This window comes from Setaria viridis, chromosome 9 (assembly GCF_005286985.2).
Source record: "Setaria viridis chromosome 9, Setaria_viridis_v4.0, whole genome shotgun sequence".
Classification (NCBI taxonomy): Eukaryota; Viridiplantae; Streptophyta; class Magnoliopsida; order Poales; family Poaceae; genus Setaria; species Setaria viridis.
This window is the reverse complement of record NC_048271.2, coordinates 19,440,885-19,454,425: the sequence shown is the minus strand read 5'-3', so window position 1 is coordinate 19,454,425 and position 13,541 is coordinate 19,440,885. Positions and strand designations below refer to the sequence as shown.

General features: G+C 42.6%; 2 protein-coding genes across 7 annotated transcripts; both read left to right on the top strand.

Moving 5' to 3' along the window:
- Positions 1-1,675: 1,675 nt before the first annotated feature.
- Positions 1,676-6,614, top strand: LOC117835421 (acireductone dioxygenase 1). Its single transcript, XM_034714775.2, has 7 exons — positions 1,676-1,836; positions 4,341-4,452; positions 4,553-4,647; positions 4,766-4,880; positions 5,011-5,135; positions 6,176-6,246; positions 6,334-6,614. Exons 1-7 carry the CDS (start codon positions 1,819-1,821, stop codon positions 6,395-6,397), a joined length of 600 nt encoding a protein of 199 aa, XP_034570666.2. The 5' UTR covers positions 1,676-1,818; the 3' UTR covers positions 6,398-6,614.
- A 2,366-nt stretch (positions 6,615-8,980) lies between these two features.
- On the top strand, positions 8,981-12,991 carry LOC140221487 (heat stress transcription factor A-2c-like). 6 transcript variants are annotated; one of them, XM_072291173.1, is made up of 5 exons: positions 8,984-9,626; positions 10,495-10,572; positions 11,211-12,064; positions 12,155-12,434; positions 12,527-12,991. In XM_072291173.1, the coding sequence occupies exons 1-3, from the start codon at positions 9,312-9,314 to the stop codon at positions 11,985-11,987; spliced, it is 1,170 nt and encodes a 389-aa protein (XP_072147274.1). In that variant the 5' UTR covers positions 8,984-9,311; the 3' UTR covers positions 11,988-12,064; positions 12,155-12,434; positions 12,527-12,991. The 6 variants fall into 6 exon arrangements, with proteins under 6 accessions (XP_072147273.1, XP_072147272.1, XP_072147274.1 ...); XM_072291175.1 differs by having other exon boundaries at positions 8,985-9,626; positions 12,339-12,434; positions 12,537-12,991; XM_072291174.1 differs by having other exon boundaries at positions 8,985-9,626; positions 12,339-12,434.
- Positions 12,992-13,541: the final 550 nt, after the last annotated feature.

Below are 13,541 nucleotides of genomic sequence, written 5' to 3'. Positions count from 1 at the left end.
TATACAAATCGAATCAAGATTCGAGAACTTCCTAGTTGGCGTCTGCACCTGCAAGAAAAGAAACACAGTGCACGTTGGCAGGAGCAGGAACAAGGGCTGTCCAGGTTCAGTGCACCCGACCGTGGAACCGGCACAGCCGAACAGTCGCACAAGGAACGCAGCGTGGATCTCGCGCATGGCACGTGCGGCCCGCGACGCTCTGACAGCAGGCATCGTGCCTCCCTGCACCTGCACACCAAAGGGAAAGGCAGGACGAGACTGCAACGGGGGCAGGTGCACGATGCGGTTTTCCACGGATGCGGCGTGGTTTGAAACGGAACGCTCTGCTACCGTCAGCGCTTACGGAAAAAAGACAGTTACACACTAGGGGTACACAAGACGATCTACTCAGGGGTGTTTGATACCTAACACCGGAGCGCTAAACTTTAGCACATGTCAATCAGAAGTTTGGATACTAATTAGAAGTATTAAACATAGCCTAATTACAAAACTAATTGCACAGATGGAGTCTAATTTGCGAGACGAATCTATTAAGCCTAATTAGTCCATGATTTGACAATGTGGTGCTACAGTAACCATTTGCTAATGATGAATTAATTAGGTTTAATAGATTCGTCTTGCGAATTAGACTCCGTCTGTGCAAATAGTTTTGTAATTAGCTCATGTTTAGTCCTCCTAATTAGCATCCGAACAACCGATGTGACCCTACTAAAGTTTAGCACATCGTATCCAAATACCCCCTCAGTCCGTCCCAAATTATAGTTCATTTCAGTTTTTTTAAATTCATAATTTTTCTATGCATCTAGATATTAGTGTATAACATAGCAAAGTCAATAAATCTAAAAAATCTCAAAACAACTTATAATTTGTGGGAGGGAGGGAATATCGGATAGGGATATGCCACGTCTCATGAAAAGTATAATCTTACCCTTTCAGTAAATTTTAACGTCATTGGCGAATGACCATGCAACCCTTAATAATTATCTCAATCCTGTTTATTTAGGCATGGTGTTCGTTTCCACTGGCATTAGTTTTTTTAGAACATTACGCTACCATAACATACTGATAATTAATTTTTGGAAAAAAAATCACTCCCTTCATTTATGTTTATAAGGCATGATATGATTTGGCACGGTCTTCCAAATAACACTTTGGCCATTCATTTATTTATATTATAATATTATTTATGGCTTATAATAATTGTAGAGTATCCAACCATATAAAGATTACATTATAAAAATAAAAAATTAATAGTCAAATTATTGGTTAAAGATTGCAAAGTTTGAATCTTGATATGCGTCTGCGTCTTAAATAAAATGGAGGGCTAAACTTGCATTATTTTATAGATTTTTTAAAGTTAGAACTGTACTTTTTATAAAACGGAAGGAATAAGCAGCTACTGCAATTTTTACATGATCTTAATTATATTTTGGAGGACTAGCTTTGTGCTGCTCCCAAACTAATAAATATATACGTGGACTATCTTGAGGTTCAAGATCAAATATTTTTCCTATTACAATTTTTTTAAAAAAATAAATCCAATTTATGTATATTCATCTTTGAAGAGATAGCGTATTCTTTGGGGGGGAAATCTATCTTGCCAGCCCAAACCATTGCTAATTCGTGTAGCCATTAAGTCCAAGGCCATGATTGAATTTTCAGTGTTCCACAGGGATCTACATACACAAATCCATCCCAAGCCCATCGATAAAAAAATCTCGATGCGCTTTCCTTACAGGAATAGATTCGAGTACTCCGTATCAAGGAACCGAAAACAAGAGCGCGCCCGCATCAAGGAGGGAGTTCTATCCGTCCAGCATGGAGACCGAGTTCCAGGTATCCTGACGGCGCAATCCTTTCCCCTTGAGGCCTCCTTGTTCTTCGTTCCACGCGGATATGAGACGACGATGCTCTTATGTTCTTATCCAGAAAGTTGGATTTCATTTTCCTATCCGATTGGGATGTGTGTGTATGTTTTCTTGTTCTGGCTAAAATAATCAGATGGGGGGGATCGCTTTTCTGCTGCGAAATGGGTTTCTTTTTCTGATTTAAATTTCCTTGAGGACGGTAAGCGGACAGCGGGTGATGGGATTTCCAGGGACCAGTGCGACGAGGGTTGAAGAGGGATCTCTTCGATAAATTTGGGATGACGGACGCCTTTAGGCCTTGTGATGCGAGTGGGAGTAGGAAATCTGTACGAGACGAACGAATTTGATGGAGACTTGCCGGGGTTACTGTTCCGAACAGCCTGAGTACGGAGTCTTGGGGGAATTAAGTTAGGCTTTGAAATAGCTTTCCATGTCCTGATGAACAGCAAATTAATGAGCTGATGCTCCATCCCATGGGAGTACCAGTCCCAAGTCGAATTTTAAGTGGTTTGCCGTCAATTCGGTTGATTCTGGTCTAGTGCTAACTGCTAAGCAATTCATTTTCTAGTTGTCTGAAACAGAATGAATTAGTCTTTGTTTATCAGGGGGATTTGTAACTATCACAATCACTCGTGTGTTGGGTCTTTCTGTAGCCGTCTCACTACCATTTGTTTTGTTCCACTGTGTCCATAATAGTTGGAGGCTTGGAGGACTCCCTAAGAATGCTACCAATTTCTTTGGTTTAGTCTAAAACAACTGGTGAACCAAGCGAAAAGTTTTTTTTTTTGGCTTACTACCCACCTGTTTTTATTCCTTCATTTCTGCAGCCTTGACGAATAAAAGAAGCTAGTATGCCTGTTTAACTATTTAATGCAAATCGATTTAATGCAAATCGCATAGCACGGAATTTTTTATTTCTTTTTAGACAGAAATCTGCAGGGTTAAGATCATTTACTGTCCTGTGGTTCTGTCGCTCGGAAGAGAAAACTATCTGATGCCCTGATGGTTTAATTTATGAAGTGTTCTTTTTAATTTTTCTGCTCTCTATTTTCATTGTTTTCAGCTTTAGTGGCACTATTAACATAGCAGTTACCTTCTGGATTTTGACATATATTGCATAAACTTTATGGCGACTTGGATGCATTCCTAGTCACTGGTACTAATAGAAGTTTCAGTTCCGTTCTGCATACTTTCCTTTGTCTTCCCATGTTGAAGATCATACTTCCTTAGTCTACTTTCCTAAAGGTCAGTGAACATTAGGCGAAATTGCGAAAAGAAATATCAGCAATAACAATTAGGAAGTTCTAAAAGATCTTTTTGAATTTATCTGACTTCTGATAATAAGATTTTGATGTGCAGTTACTTGTAAAATTACTGCAATATTACTATAGTGAAGGACCATCAGATTTAGTACAAGTTGAAAAGTTGTCAACGTGGGTTCTTTCATTTTGTAAATCAGAATGGAAAGGCTCTGCCCTTTTTTCTCTTAATGGACACCGAAAAGAGCATATACAAGCTGCACACATACAGAAGACCTTGGTTAGAGATCTGTTACTTCATACAACATTTTTTATTTTCTAAAGTAGATCAATTCAGATAGTGCATATATAGTAATATACTTCAAATAAAATAGGAATTTGCTAAACAGAGAAAATATTTGTTGTCGTGCCGTCGCTCCTATAAAACATGCTTTGATAGTCCCTCTATTCATCAATGGAAGGCATATTTTGGTAGGGAAGAGGTCTTCCAAAGTCAATTTCGACCATTAGTTGCTCTTAAAAGATACTATGGATTGCTACAAAATTGACACCGTCTTGAAAGTACTTTGAATGCGGATCTATTGGTGCAATTTTTATACAGTAAACATGCATATGATTCTACTAATTGTTGGTCAAAACAAAGTTTGATTTCTCCGTATTCAAAACACGCTTTACGTTGATGGAAGGAGTTTCGTTGCATTTTTCAAATTTATGGTGCTATATGTGTTTATTAACATTAGTACTATGACTGCTCTTATATCAGCTTGCACATTCTTAGGGGGTGTTTGGGAGGAGGGGATTAAATTTTAGCCCCTGTCACATCGAATGTTTGGACACTAATTAGAAGTATTAAACCTACACTAATTACAAAACTAATTACACAACGTCTAGGTTAAATCGCGAGACGAATCTATTAAGCCTAATTAGTCCATGATTTGACGATGTGGTGCTACAGTAACCATTCGCTAATGATGGATTAATTAGGCTTAATAGATTTGTCTCGCGATTTAGCCTAGGGGTTTTGCAATTAGTTTTGTAATTAGCTTATGTTTAGTCCTCCTAATTAGTATCCGAACATCCGATGTGACAGGGCTAAAGTTTAGTCCGTGGTATCCAAACGCCCCCTTATTCCCTTTATTGATTATCTGTACTCGCACTTGTCTCTAATAGTTTCTCTTATGGTAGGCTTAATCCTTTTATTTTATTTCAATAGGATGGCAAGCAGGAGGTTATTGAAGCATGGTACATGGATGACAGTCAAGAGGACCAGAGGCTTCCTCATCACCGTGAACCCAAAGAATTCATTCCCCTGGAGAAGCTTTCAGGTTTGCACATTTGCAGCTTGCGCTTGAACTCTAGTATATAAGTGAAAAACATTTAATTTCCTTTTTTGAAAGCTAAAACATTTGCATCTTTTATATCTAGAACTAGGAATCATCAGCTGGCGCCTAAACCCTGATAACTGGGAGAAAGATGAGAACCTCAAGAAAATCCGTGAAGCAAGAGGCTACTCTTACATGGTCTGTCTGTGCCCTTAGGCTTGCAATGATGATTCATTGTCTTATGTTTTAGCCTAGTACTATTAGGGTTTAGTAAAGTGAAATATAAGAAAGGCATTTGTTGCTTTGCTACTTGCAGGACATTTGTGATGTATGCCCAGAGAAGCTGCCAAATTATGAGGCTAAGATAAAGAATTTCTTTGAAGAGCACCTGCATACTGATGAAGAGATACGCTATTGCCTTGAAGGGAGTGGTATGTCTTGTTACGTTTGTTTGTATCACTATGTCAACATTTTAAGAAACATGATATCTTTGGTATGTGTGCAAAAATGAAAAGGACATCTTTTTCTATATAGTTACATGTTTTGTTCTTATGTTTCTAGGATACTTTGATGTGAGGGATGAAAATGATAAGTGGATTCGCGTAGCAGTGAAGAAAGGAGGCATGATTGTTCTTCCTGCAGGGATGTATCACCGCTTCACATTGGACACAGACAACTACATCAAGGTACTTGTGACACTTGTGCTGCCCTGTTTTTATTGACTTAATAGCTTTAGTTGTGAACTTGTGATTGGTGTGTGGGCTCGGCCCTGGAATGCAAGATGGCCAGGAGCCATGATGGAAGTGGTGGTATTGCTGTAGAATAAGTGTGATGCACAGGGAGAGAAGGTGGTGTGTGGGGAAGTGAAGGAGAAGAGAGGAGTTTGAGATAACTTGCTTGATCTATCTAGAGATAATTCTCTCTTTGAATAATGATGAGGCCCAACAAATGAATCTCCGAATAAGTGGTGGGGGTTTGAATGTTTTATGCGACTAATAGATAAGGTTTTGGTCCTAGCAGCCATAGAAATGGCTGACACAGGCCTAGCCTCTTGTCTGGCTCCTGTAAACCTTGCTGCATGTGACACAAAGTATTGAGCTTACTGGGCTAGGATCACATTCATCAGATATAACAGTGAGTAAATGAATTTTGCACATGCCATTTGTCGTCATTGACCAGAGGCTGCTCTGAAATTCTTTGAAATTGACACAGATTTGTGGACTTCAATTTGCATGGGCCCATTTTGTTTTGTGAACTAAAAATTAGTGTCGAAAAGAAAACCATTGATGTAGAACATGTTATGATGTATGGCTTTCCAATTTTTTGTGCAAACATACAATCATACCTGCATCTTGTGCAAAGAAGACACATGCACATCTTTAAACTTTGGTTCCTATTAACATAAATTTATATATGGTCCTGAGAAGTTACCATCACCAAGTAGTTTCTGCAAATTTGCGCTGTTGTTAATACCATACAGGTGTTCATTATTTAGCTGAGGCTACAAACCTTCCATTATCTTTTCTCTAAGTTTTGTATGATTTACACTTCATTTTCTTAAAAAAAGGATTTACACTTCATTTGGTGCGTCAGATGATTAGCTTCATAATCCTGTTACTGGAGCCATGCCACTATGATGATTTTTTTTCTCGAACACGCAGGAGAGCTGCGTATCATTGTATTAATAGAAGATGCCACTATGATGATCACAAGCATGTTTTTGCAGGCAATGCGGCTCTTTGTTGGTGAGCCTGTTTGGACACCGTACAACCGTCCCCATGATCATCTGCCAGCGAGGTAAATCCCGAGTTACATTATCATCATGGCTCTATCCCGGTTCTTTCTGTTCAACCTGTTCCTTATGGAATCATGGCATCCTTGCAGGCAGGAGTATCTGGACAAGCTTGTCAAGGCAGAAGGTGTGAATCAAGCTGTTGAAGCTCGCTGAGGCCATTCTGAACCTACCTGTTAGGCTGTTCCAGTGTGTTCTATGTACACCTTGAATAAGATGTGTGTCCCTACTTATGTAGTGCGTTCTGGTCAGTTTGAAGTGAACATGTGAAACATGATTTCTCTCAACTGTGTGTATCGGTTCAGCTGGCCTGTACCCCTACATTATATTACTGTCCATATATCTTGAATAAATAGAAACGGGTGCTTCAATAGATGAAGGTGCGCCATGTTGAAAGATGATCAAAAGCTTCCCCTGGGAAATGTGTTGTGTTTGGATTGTGGAAATTTTTCTTGGTCCCTATTAACTTCTGAAATTCTAGCGGTTGTGAATTTTCTGAACCTGTATAATTGAGAGTTGGTTTATGGTGTACGCCTACCAACGTCGGTAACCTGTTCAAAGGCGTCGTTAATTTTTGCCGAGGAAAACGGTGGGTTTGGATTCTCAAGATTTCCAGGCATCTTGCTTCCTCAATAGAGCTGTTCCATTTATCTAGTGCACTTGGCAGGCGGGCGACTATACGTTGCATACGTGACCTGTCAACATCACCTTCTTCCTCTTTCTCTGCTCACCACTGGCGCTGCTAAGTTAGGGTCTTTCGGCGCAGGGTTGTCAGGGAGCTCCAATAGCTTGTGACCTTAGAAAAGAAGTAGGGGGTGCATGGAAGCATGGTGGCGGAGGTAGGTTGTGGGGTGGGGCGATGCTTGACAGGTGGTGGGCCAGGGACTGGGCGCGAGCGGGGGCGGGACGTGAGCTCTCTCCGGTGAGTGGCCGCTGGGTTAGCGCACACGGGAGGGAAGCGGCCGTCGAATCTGACGGCGGGAGCTACCGGAGATGGTGTTGGAAGGCGGCGCGAGGGCGAGCAAGGGAGATGAAGCGAAGGAAACAGCGACAACGAATTCTGCTGGAGACGGAGCTAGCAGAGGTGTAGGGATGGACCAGTAGTGGTCGTGGGCCGCGCGCTCGCTGATGCCCCTGTCGCCTTCAGCGACGCATAGACGCGCCAAATTGGCGGGACGTGCTGACCCCACCGGCTTCTGATCCAATTGGCCCAAAAAAAGAAAGAAAAAACTTTTGATCCAATTGAACTGTGTCAAAACTGCCCCATATCTCGGATTCGATTACAGAAAGTCGAACTATTAGCTTGACCTGATTGACCTAAACCTGACCAAAACATTGGCGGGTGCCGGCATATAAGTTTGGAACCCGTTGCTAACACCTAGCTAGCAGGGCTTGAGCTTCAATATTTGGCCCGCCACCTAAAAAGGGAAAACTTGGAAAACCTTGAGCCCGATCACGTACGGTTAAAATCAGTAGGGCTTGAGTTTCAATGTTCTAGCCAAATCCTAACAGTACCACATGAAATTTTGGAAAAATTTTCTTCAAATATTGCGTAATGTAAACCCTCCCTTAAAATTGTACATTTGTTCAAGCACATAATAATTTGGTCAATGAAATCCTTGAGGACTAACTAGGGAAATTAACCTTGGTATCAACTCACCATTTCTTTTGGTATCGATGAAGAAAGTCTAAGAAAAATGTTATGCATTCATTCCCACCGTATAGGTGGGTTCACTGACACGTTGGGTTGCATGATGTTGGGTTCGCTTATGATATTTGGTTGGCTTTTGTCGAGGACCTTGCTCTTGGTGCATGTACGCGGTCCTTGTTTTAATTTAATGACAATTTTGTAACTACTTTTCCCATTTTGAACTGTAATGCACAGTTTGACTAGTATAGGTTTTAAGGCAACACTTCGGCAACCAATATGTTTTTGTTCATGACCATAAAATTGATTTCAATATGGGAGTCATCCAAATACAAATCCAATATCACTACTTCCTCCGTCCCAAATTGTAGGTCGATTTGGTATTTTTAGGTTCATAACTTTTACTTATGTATATTGTAGTAAAAATTATGTACATAGAAAGATCAAAATGAAATTTGGAACGGGTAAAAGTAAATTTATTTAATATAATGTACAGTGCTTTGCATTACTGGTTTAAGTGGTTTTGCGTGGAAAAAAAAGATAGGAGGGAGGGGGCGGTGGTGCTATGGACCGTTTGGACTTTGGTTGTCGGAAAAAGGTGTTGTTGGTACCATTCAATATTCAACGGTGAAAAAAAGGAATTGACTCTAAAAAATTACAAAAATTGACTAATGCACGCCAAAGCATTGCTTATTACTACAACTGGCAAGCAAGCACGGAGGCGTGACGGCGTGGGAACCAAATTCAGCAAATTTTCTTGTGTAGTTGCAAATGTCCCAACGCAGGCGCGACACGTGTCCACTTACTGTCCACTCCTGCAAGACTGCAATATAAAACTCACACGAGAAGAAATATCTGCCGGGCCTTGGAGGAATCTTGCTGACTTGGCCCATCCGAATGTGCTCTTAGAAAAGAATAAACTTTGCTGACAACTGGGCCAGATCGTGAGCTGCGGGCTTGCAATTGGGCCTCCTCCAAACCCCCGCCCGCATCGTCTCCAGAAGCTTCCGAGCCTCCGCGGCCGGGCGGTCGCCGGACGCGTGGTCTAGAACCTTCCACAAGCCTCGCGACGTGTCTCGACGCGCCCGTACGGCGGGGTATTTAGGGTACGGCCACCGCCCGCCCTCCGCTCTTCTCCCGCAACCGGGTTCACCGACCTCTTTTTTTTTTCACAGCGCAGAAATATCTCCCCCCTCTCCCCTTTCGCTTCCACTCCCCCCAAAACCCAGCAACAACACCACAGCAGCAAGTATCCCAAGAGATTCCCTCCGCGATTCGCCACTTGTCCGAGCGATTCGACCCCCCGATCGCGCGAATCGAGTTCTTTGCCGCAATCGGGGGTTCCTTTTCGACCAAAGGAAACTCAATCGGGGAGTCCTTGGCTGCCGCGGGCCGAGTGAGTTCTTGGCGGCGGCTGGGGCCATGGACCCGTCGGCGGCGGCCGCGGGCATTGTGAAGGAGGAGCTCCTGGAGCAGCAGCCGCTCCAGGACGGCGTGGCGGGGGGCGGCCGGGACGCGCCGCGCCCGATGGAGGGGCTGCACGAGGTCGGGCCCCCGCCGTTCCTGACCAAGACGTTCGACCTGGTAGAGGACCAGGCCACCGACGCCGTCGTCTCCTGGAGCCGCGCCGGCAACAGCTTCGTCGTCTGGGACCCGCACGTCTTCGCCGACACGCTGCTCCCGCGTCTCTTCAAGCACAGCAACTTCTCCAGCTTCGTCCGACAGCTCAACACCTATGTGAGTCCGCAAAGCCGAAACCCACCCTTTCCCCTCCCTTTGGAAACTGGAATCGTTGCTTCTTGTTCTTGCTTGCGGCCTGCTAATGCTGACATAGTAGTTTGGTAATCTGCGTCTGATTGTCTGGATTTGTTGGTTGCAATTTGCAAACTTTCTAAACTGAGGTGATCAGGTAGATGCATCTAAATCAAAACTGTTTCTTGATCTCCCCGGAATGCTTGAGCTAGTGTGGCAATGTATCAGAATCTTGGCGTTTACCTGGGGTTCTAAATATAACGTTTCAGAGGAGCATGAACCAGTAATGAACTCAATCGGCTACGTCCTTGGAGTCTACTTGCAAATCTTGGAGTCTACTTGCAAATCTTCCCTGTATATTGTTATATAGACAGAGTACATGCATTGGGCTAAGTGTTGATTTTAGAAATTGTTTCAGTGCACCCTTTAGAGTTACAGAAAACAACAATTTCAATGCATTTTGTCAATTGATTTCTGATCATACTGCATTGGGTCGTATGCAGGTTTTAGTTTTGAGGAGATTACATAGAAATGAGTGAACACTACCCATAGTTGACCATGTTATGCTAATTTTTGAACAGAAAAGATAGGTGTGCGCAAAGATAAACTAGGATTTTGAGCATATCCAACAGTATCTTGGGTGAATGGTAGTTAGGACTAGTTGGGCTTCAGTGCTTTTAGTTTGATGTCGACTGATGCATGTGTGTAAATCAATACTTCCTTGAATGCGATTATGCTTGAAAAGAATACATCCTCCAGTGAGCTTCATCTTAAGGTGAGGCAAGGAGAGGAGAGATGAACTCTCCCAAAGAAATGTAATCCTGACATGGTTTCTTAAACTTTTTCATTGTAGCTAGATGGAACAAGATACTGGATGAAGTACAAGCTATGTTACACGGATACTCCGATACGGATACGGATACGCGATACGGTGATACTCCGATACGCCATTTTTTCAAAAACACCAATACGGGGACACGCGAATATATAAATTATATTTATATTTTAAACACATAATAGAAATAAAAATACATACATTATTCGTAAGCATCACTTAAAAGGTTATTGGAGTACTTGATTGCTTTTATTTTATATAATAATTCATCATGTCTTTTGTTATTATTCCTTGTTAGTATTGTGTATTTATGTGCAGAATGAGGGATTAGAGTTTCCATGTATCGGGAAAGAATCGGAAATGTGTTGACAAAGTATCGGAATTATTTTATTTATTTACAAATTATTAAAATATCCGATACATGTCCGACAAGTATCGAAGGAGTATCAGTATCCGAGAAGTATCGGAGGAGTATTGGATATGGATATGTGAACTTTGGAAGTATCCGCGCATCGTAGAGTACAAGAACCAGATTGTTTTGTTCTAGAAGACTCTACTGATCAACTTCAGATGCTATAGTATACTGCTGCTCATTGTCACTATCCCTGTTATCCTTATTGCAAATTATAGAAGTACATGAGCTGAAATCTGCAGAGGAGTTTTTGCCAAGCTAACATATTGGCTTTGTGAATGTGACCTGACAATAGTCATTTCTTGTCTGTTGCAATCTGCAGGGCTTCAGAAAGGTCGATCCTGACAGGTGGGAGTTTGCAAATGAGGGTTTCCTCAGGGGTCAAAGGCACCTACTGAAGACAATAAAGAGAAGGAAGCCGTCATCAGCTGTGCCACAATCACATCAGCAGCAGGCTCCCGCTTCTTGCTTGGAGGTTGGCGAGTTCGGATTTGAGGAAGAGATTGACAGGCTGAAGCGTGACAAGAACATCTTAATCACAGAAGTAGTAAAGCTAAGGCAGGAGCAGCAAACTACTAAAGATCATGTGAGAGCCATGGAAGAGAGGCTACGTGTGGCTGAGCAGAAGCAGGTACAGATGATGGGGTTCTTGGCAAGAGCAATGAGGAATCCAGAATTCTTCCAGCAGTTGGTCCAGCAGCAAGATAAGAGGAAGGAACTTGAGGATGCCATCTCAAAGAAAAGGCGGCGACCAATTGACAACACTCCATTCTACAGCCCTGGGGAAACAAGTCAGACCGAGCCGCTTGATTCACAGTTCGTGTTCGATTCGGGTGTGCTTGATGGGCTCAGTGAACCTGGAATGCCTGAGCTGGAGAATTTAGCAGTAAACATTCAAGAGCTTGGAAAGGGAACTACAGATAGTGTAAAGATGGATCAAGCTAATGGCCAATCAGAGCTGAATGATGACTTCTGGGCAGAGCTGTTGATCGAAGATTTTGGAGACAAGGCAGGGCAGTCAGAGTTGGAGGCAAGACCCGAAGATGTGGATGACCTTGCTCAGCAATTGGGGTATCTGAGTTCTTCTAGCCCAAAGTAGAGTTGTGTTCGTAATGGTTCACCTGACAGTTACTGGTGCAGCTTTCTGTACTATTGCAGATCATCTTGAACTACCTGGTACACTTCAAATTCAATGACAAACTGTTAGAATAGCTGAACTTAGCGAGTAGTGACATTTTGTTCTATTCATCTTGCTGGAATATGCAGGAGTGAAGATTAGAGTAGTGGCGGATCTTGCCGACGTGGCTGACAACTAATGATGATATATATTTGTTTTCTTCTTCAAGCTGTTCCCATTTATGTTTGTGCAATTGCATTTTCAAATTTGCTCCTCTGTTTTTCCTGCTTAGTGCTTACTCCTCTGAAGCATTCTCAATTGCTCCTTATTCAGTTGACTGGTGGAGATGTACGGCCCTTCTCAGGTGTTCATATATGGAAGATCAAGGGCATATAGATACCACTACTTTGACACTGCTGGCTCAGTGCTGTAAGTATTCAGCTGCCCCCTGCAAAGAATATGTTAACGCTATGGCATTGCTATTGTTACACTGCCACGTGTACTGATGTTCTAATTCTTAGGTGGATGCAGGTGAGAGATCCGTGAGGTCTTGGCTAACCTCTCCACGCTGACTGGCAAAGTGCTCCTAATGACGGTGACTGCCAAAGAGGTCCTATAGAAAGACCGACGAAGACATACAGCTGTTATCAGCTCTTATCCGATAGCTCCTACAGGCGGCGGAAGCTGTGGAAGTGCTCTACCGTAACATACACCAGTCATTGCACGTTGCAGGTGTCCTGTCGTGGACTTTGGTCAGGTTCTGGCATTTGGGTTGTAGGTTGAGAGTACTTGAGTCACTTTCTATGTGCTGATTGCTGAAGACATCCTTAGCTTGCTGTTGAACTGGTATAAGCATGATGTTTTTGTTCACGCACCAGTGTCATGATCCTTGTACATCAAGTTGCAAAATAGGACCAAACTTGAACAATATAGTATCTCCGTTTTTTCTTTTCTTGATGATTCAATTCTATTCATGTTTTTCTGGACTCCTTGGGTGCAGCCTCTGCAGTTTCTTTGTATGTGACGACAACCAAACTCTAGCCTGATGCTTGCTGAAGTTGTTGTCCGGCTTCTGCAGTTTCCCACACGACGTGCGGTTTCCTTTGCCATTTGCAAACAGACGTGGCATATGTACTGTTACTGTTGATGTGGCCCGGCAATTGCTCGCGGTAGTGGATTGAGGTAGTTCAGTGATGTTGAAAGCTCTGAATCCGGCCGGAGCCCATCAGAGGCTACTAGTTGAGGCAAGAATAAAGCATGATCACTGTTAGAGATGTGGACAGCACATGATAGTGGAGCGTTGCACGGCACGTAGTTAGGAGAAAGCCAAAGGGGCGCAAGTAACACAATACTAATTTTGTACGGTAACAGGGGTAACGGGGCTATGTTCAGTCTAAACAGGATGCGTATCCCCTTTCTGTGTCTGATGCCATTATGAGCACATGTGAAGACATCTGACAGAGAAAGACAAGGAAATGGAAGGACATGCATCAAAATATAGTAATAATTCAGACATCATTAAACTTGCATCGAGAA

Coding starts and splice junctions, on each gene's coding strand:
- LOC117835421 (XM_034714775.2), top strand. Junction 4,453..4,552: donor TCCCCTGGAGAAGCTTTCAG/GTTTGCACATTT, acceptor TTTTATATCTAG/AACTAGGAATCATCAGCTGG. Junction 4,881..5,010: donor CTATTGCCTTGAAGGGAGTG/GTATGTCTTGTT, acceptor TTATGTTTCTAG/GATACTTTGATGTGAGGGAT.
- LOC140221487 (XM_072291172.1), top strand. CDS start 9,312: ATGGACCCGTCGGCGGCGGCCGCGGGCATTGTGAAGGAGGAGCTCCTG. Junction 9,627..10,494: donor TCCGACAGCTCAACACCTAT/GTGAGTCCGCAA, acceptor TTTTCATTGTAG/CTAGATGGAACAAGATACTG. Junction 10,573..11,210: donor GGATACGGATACGCGATACG/GTGATACTCCGA, acceptor TGCAATCTGCAG/GGCTTCAGAAAGGTCGATCC.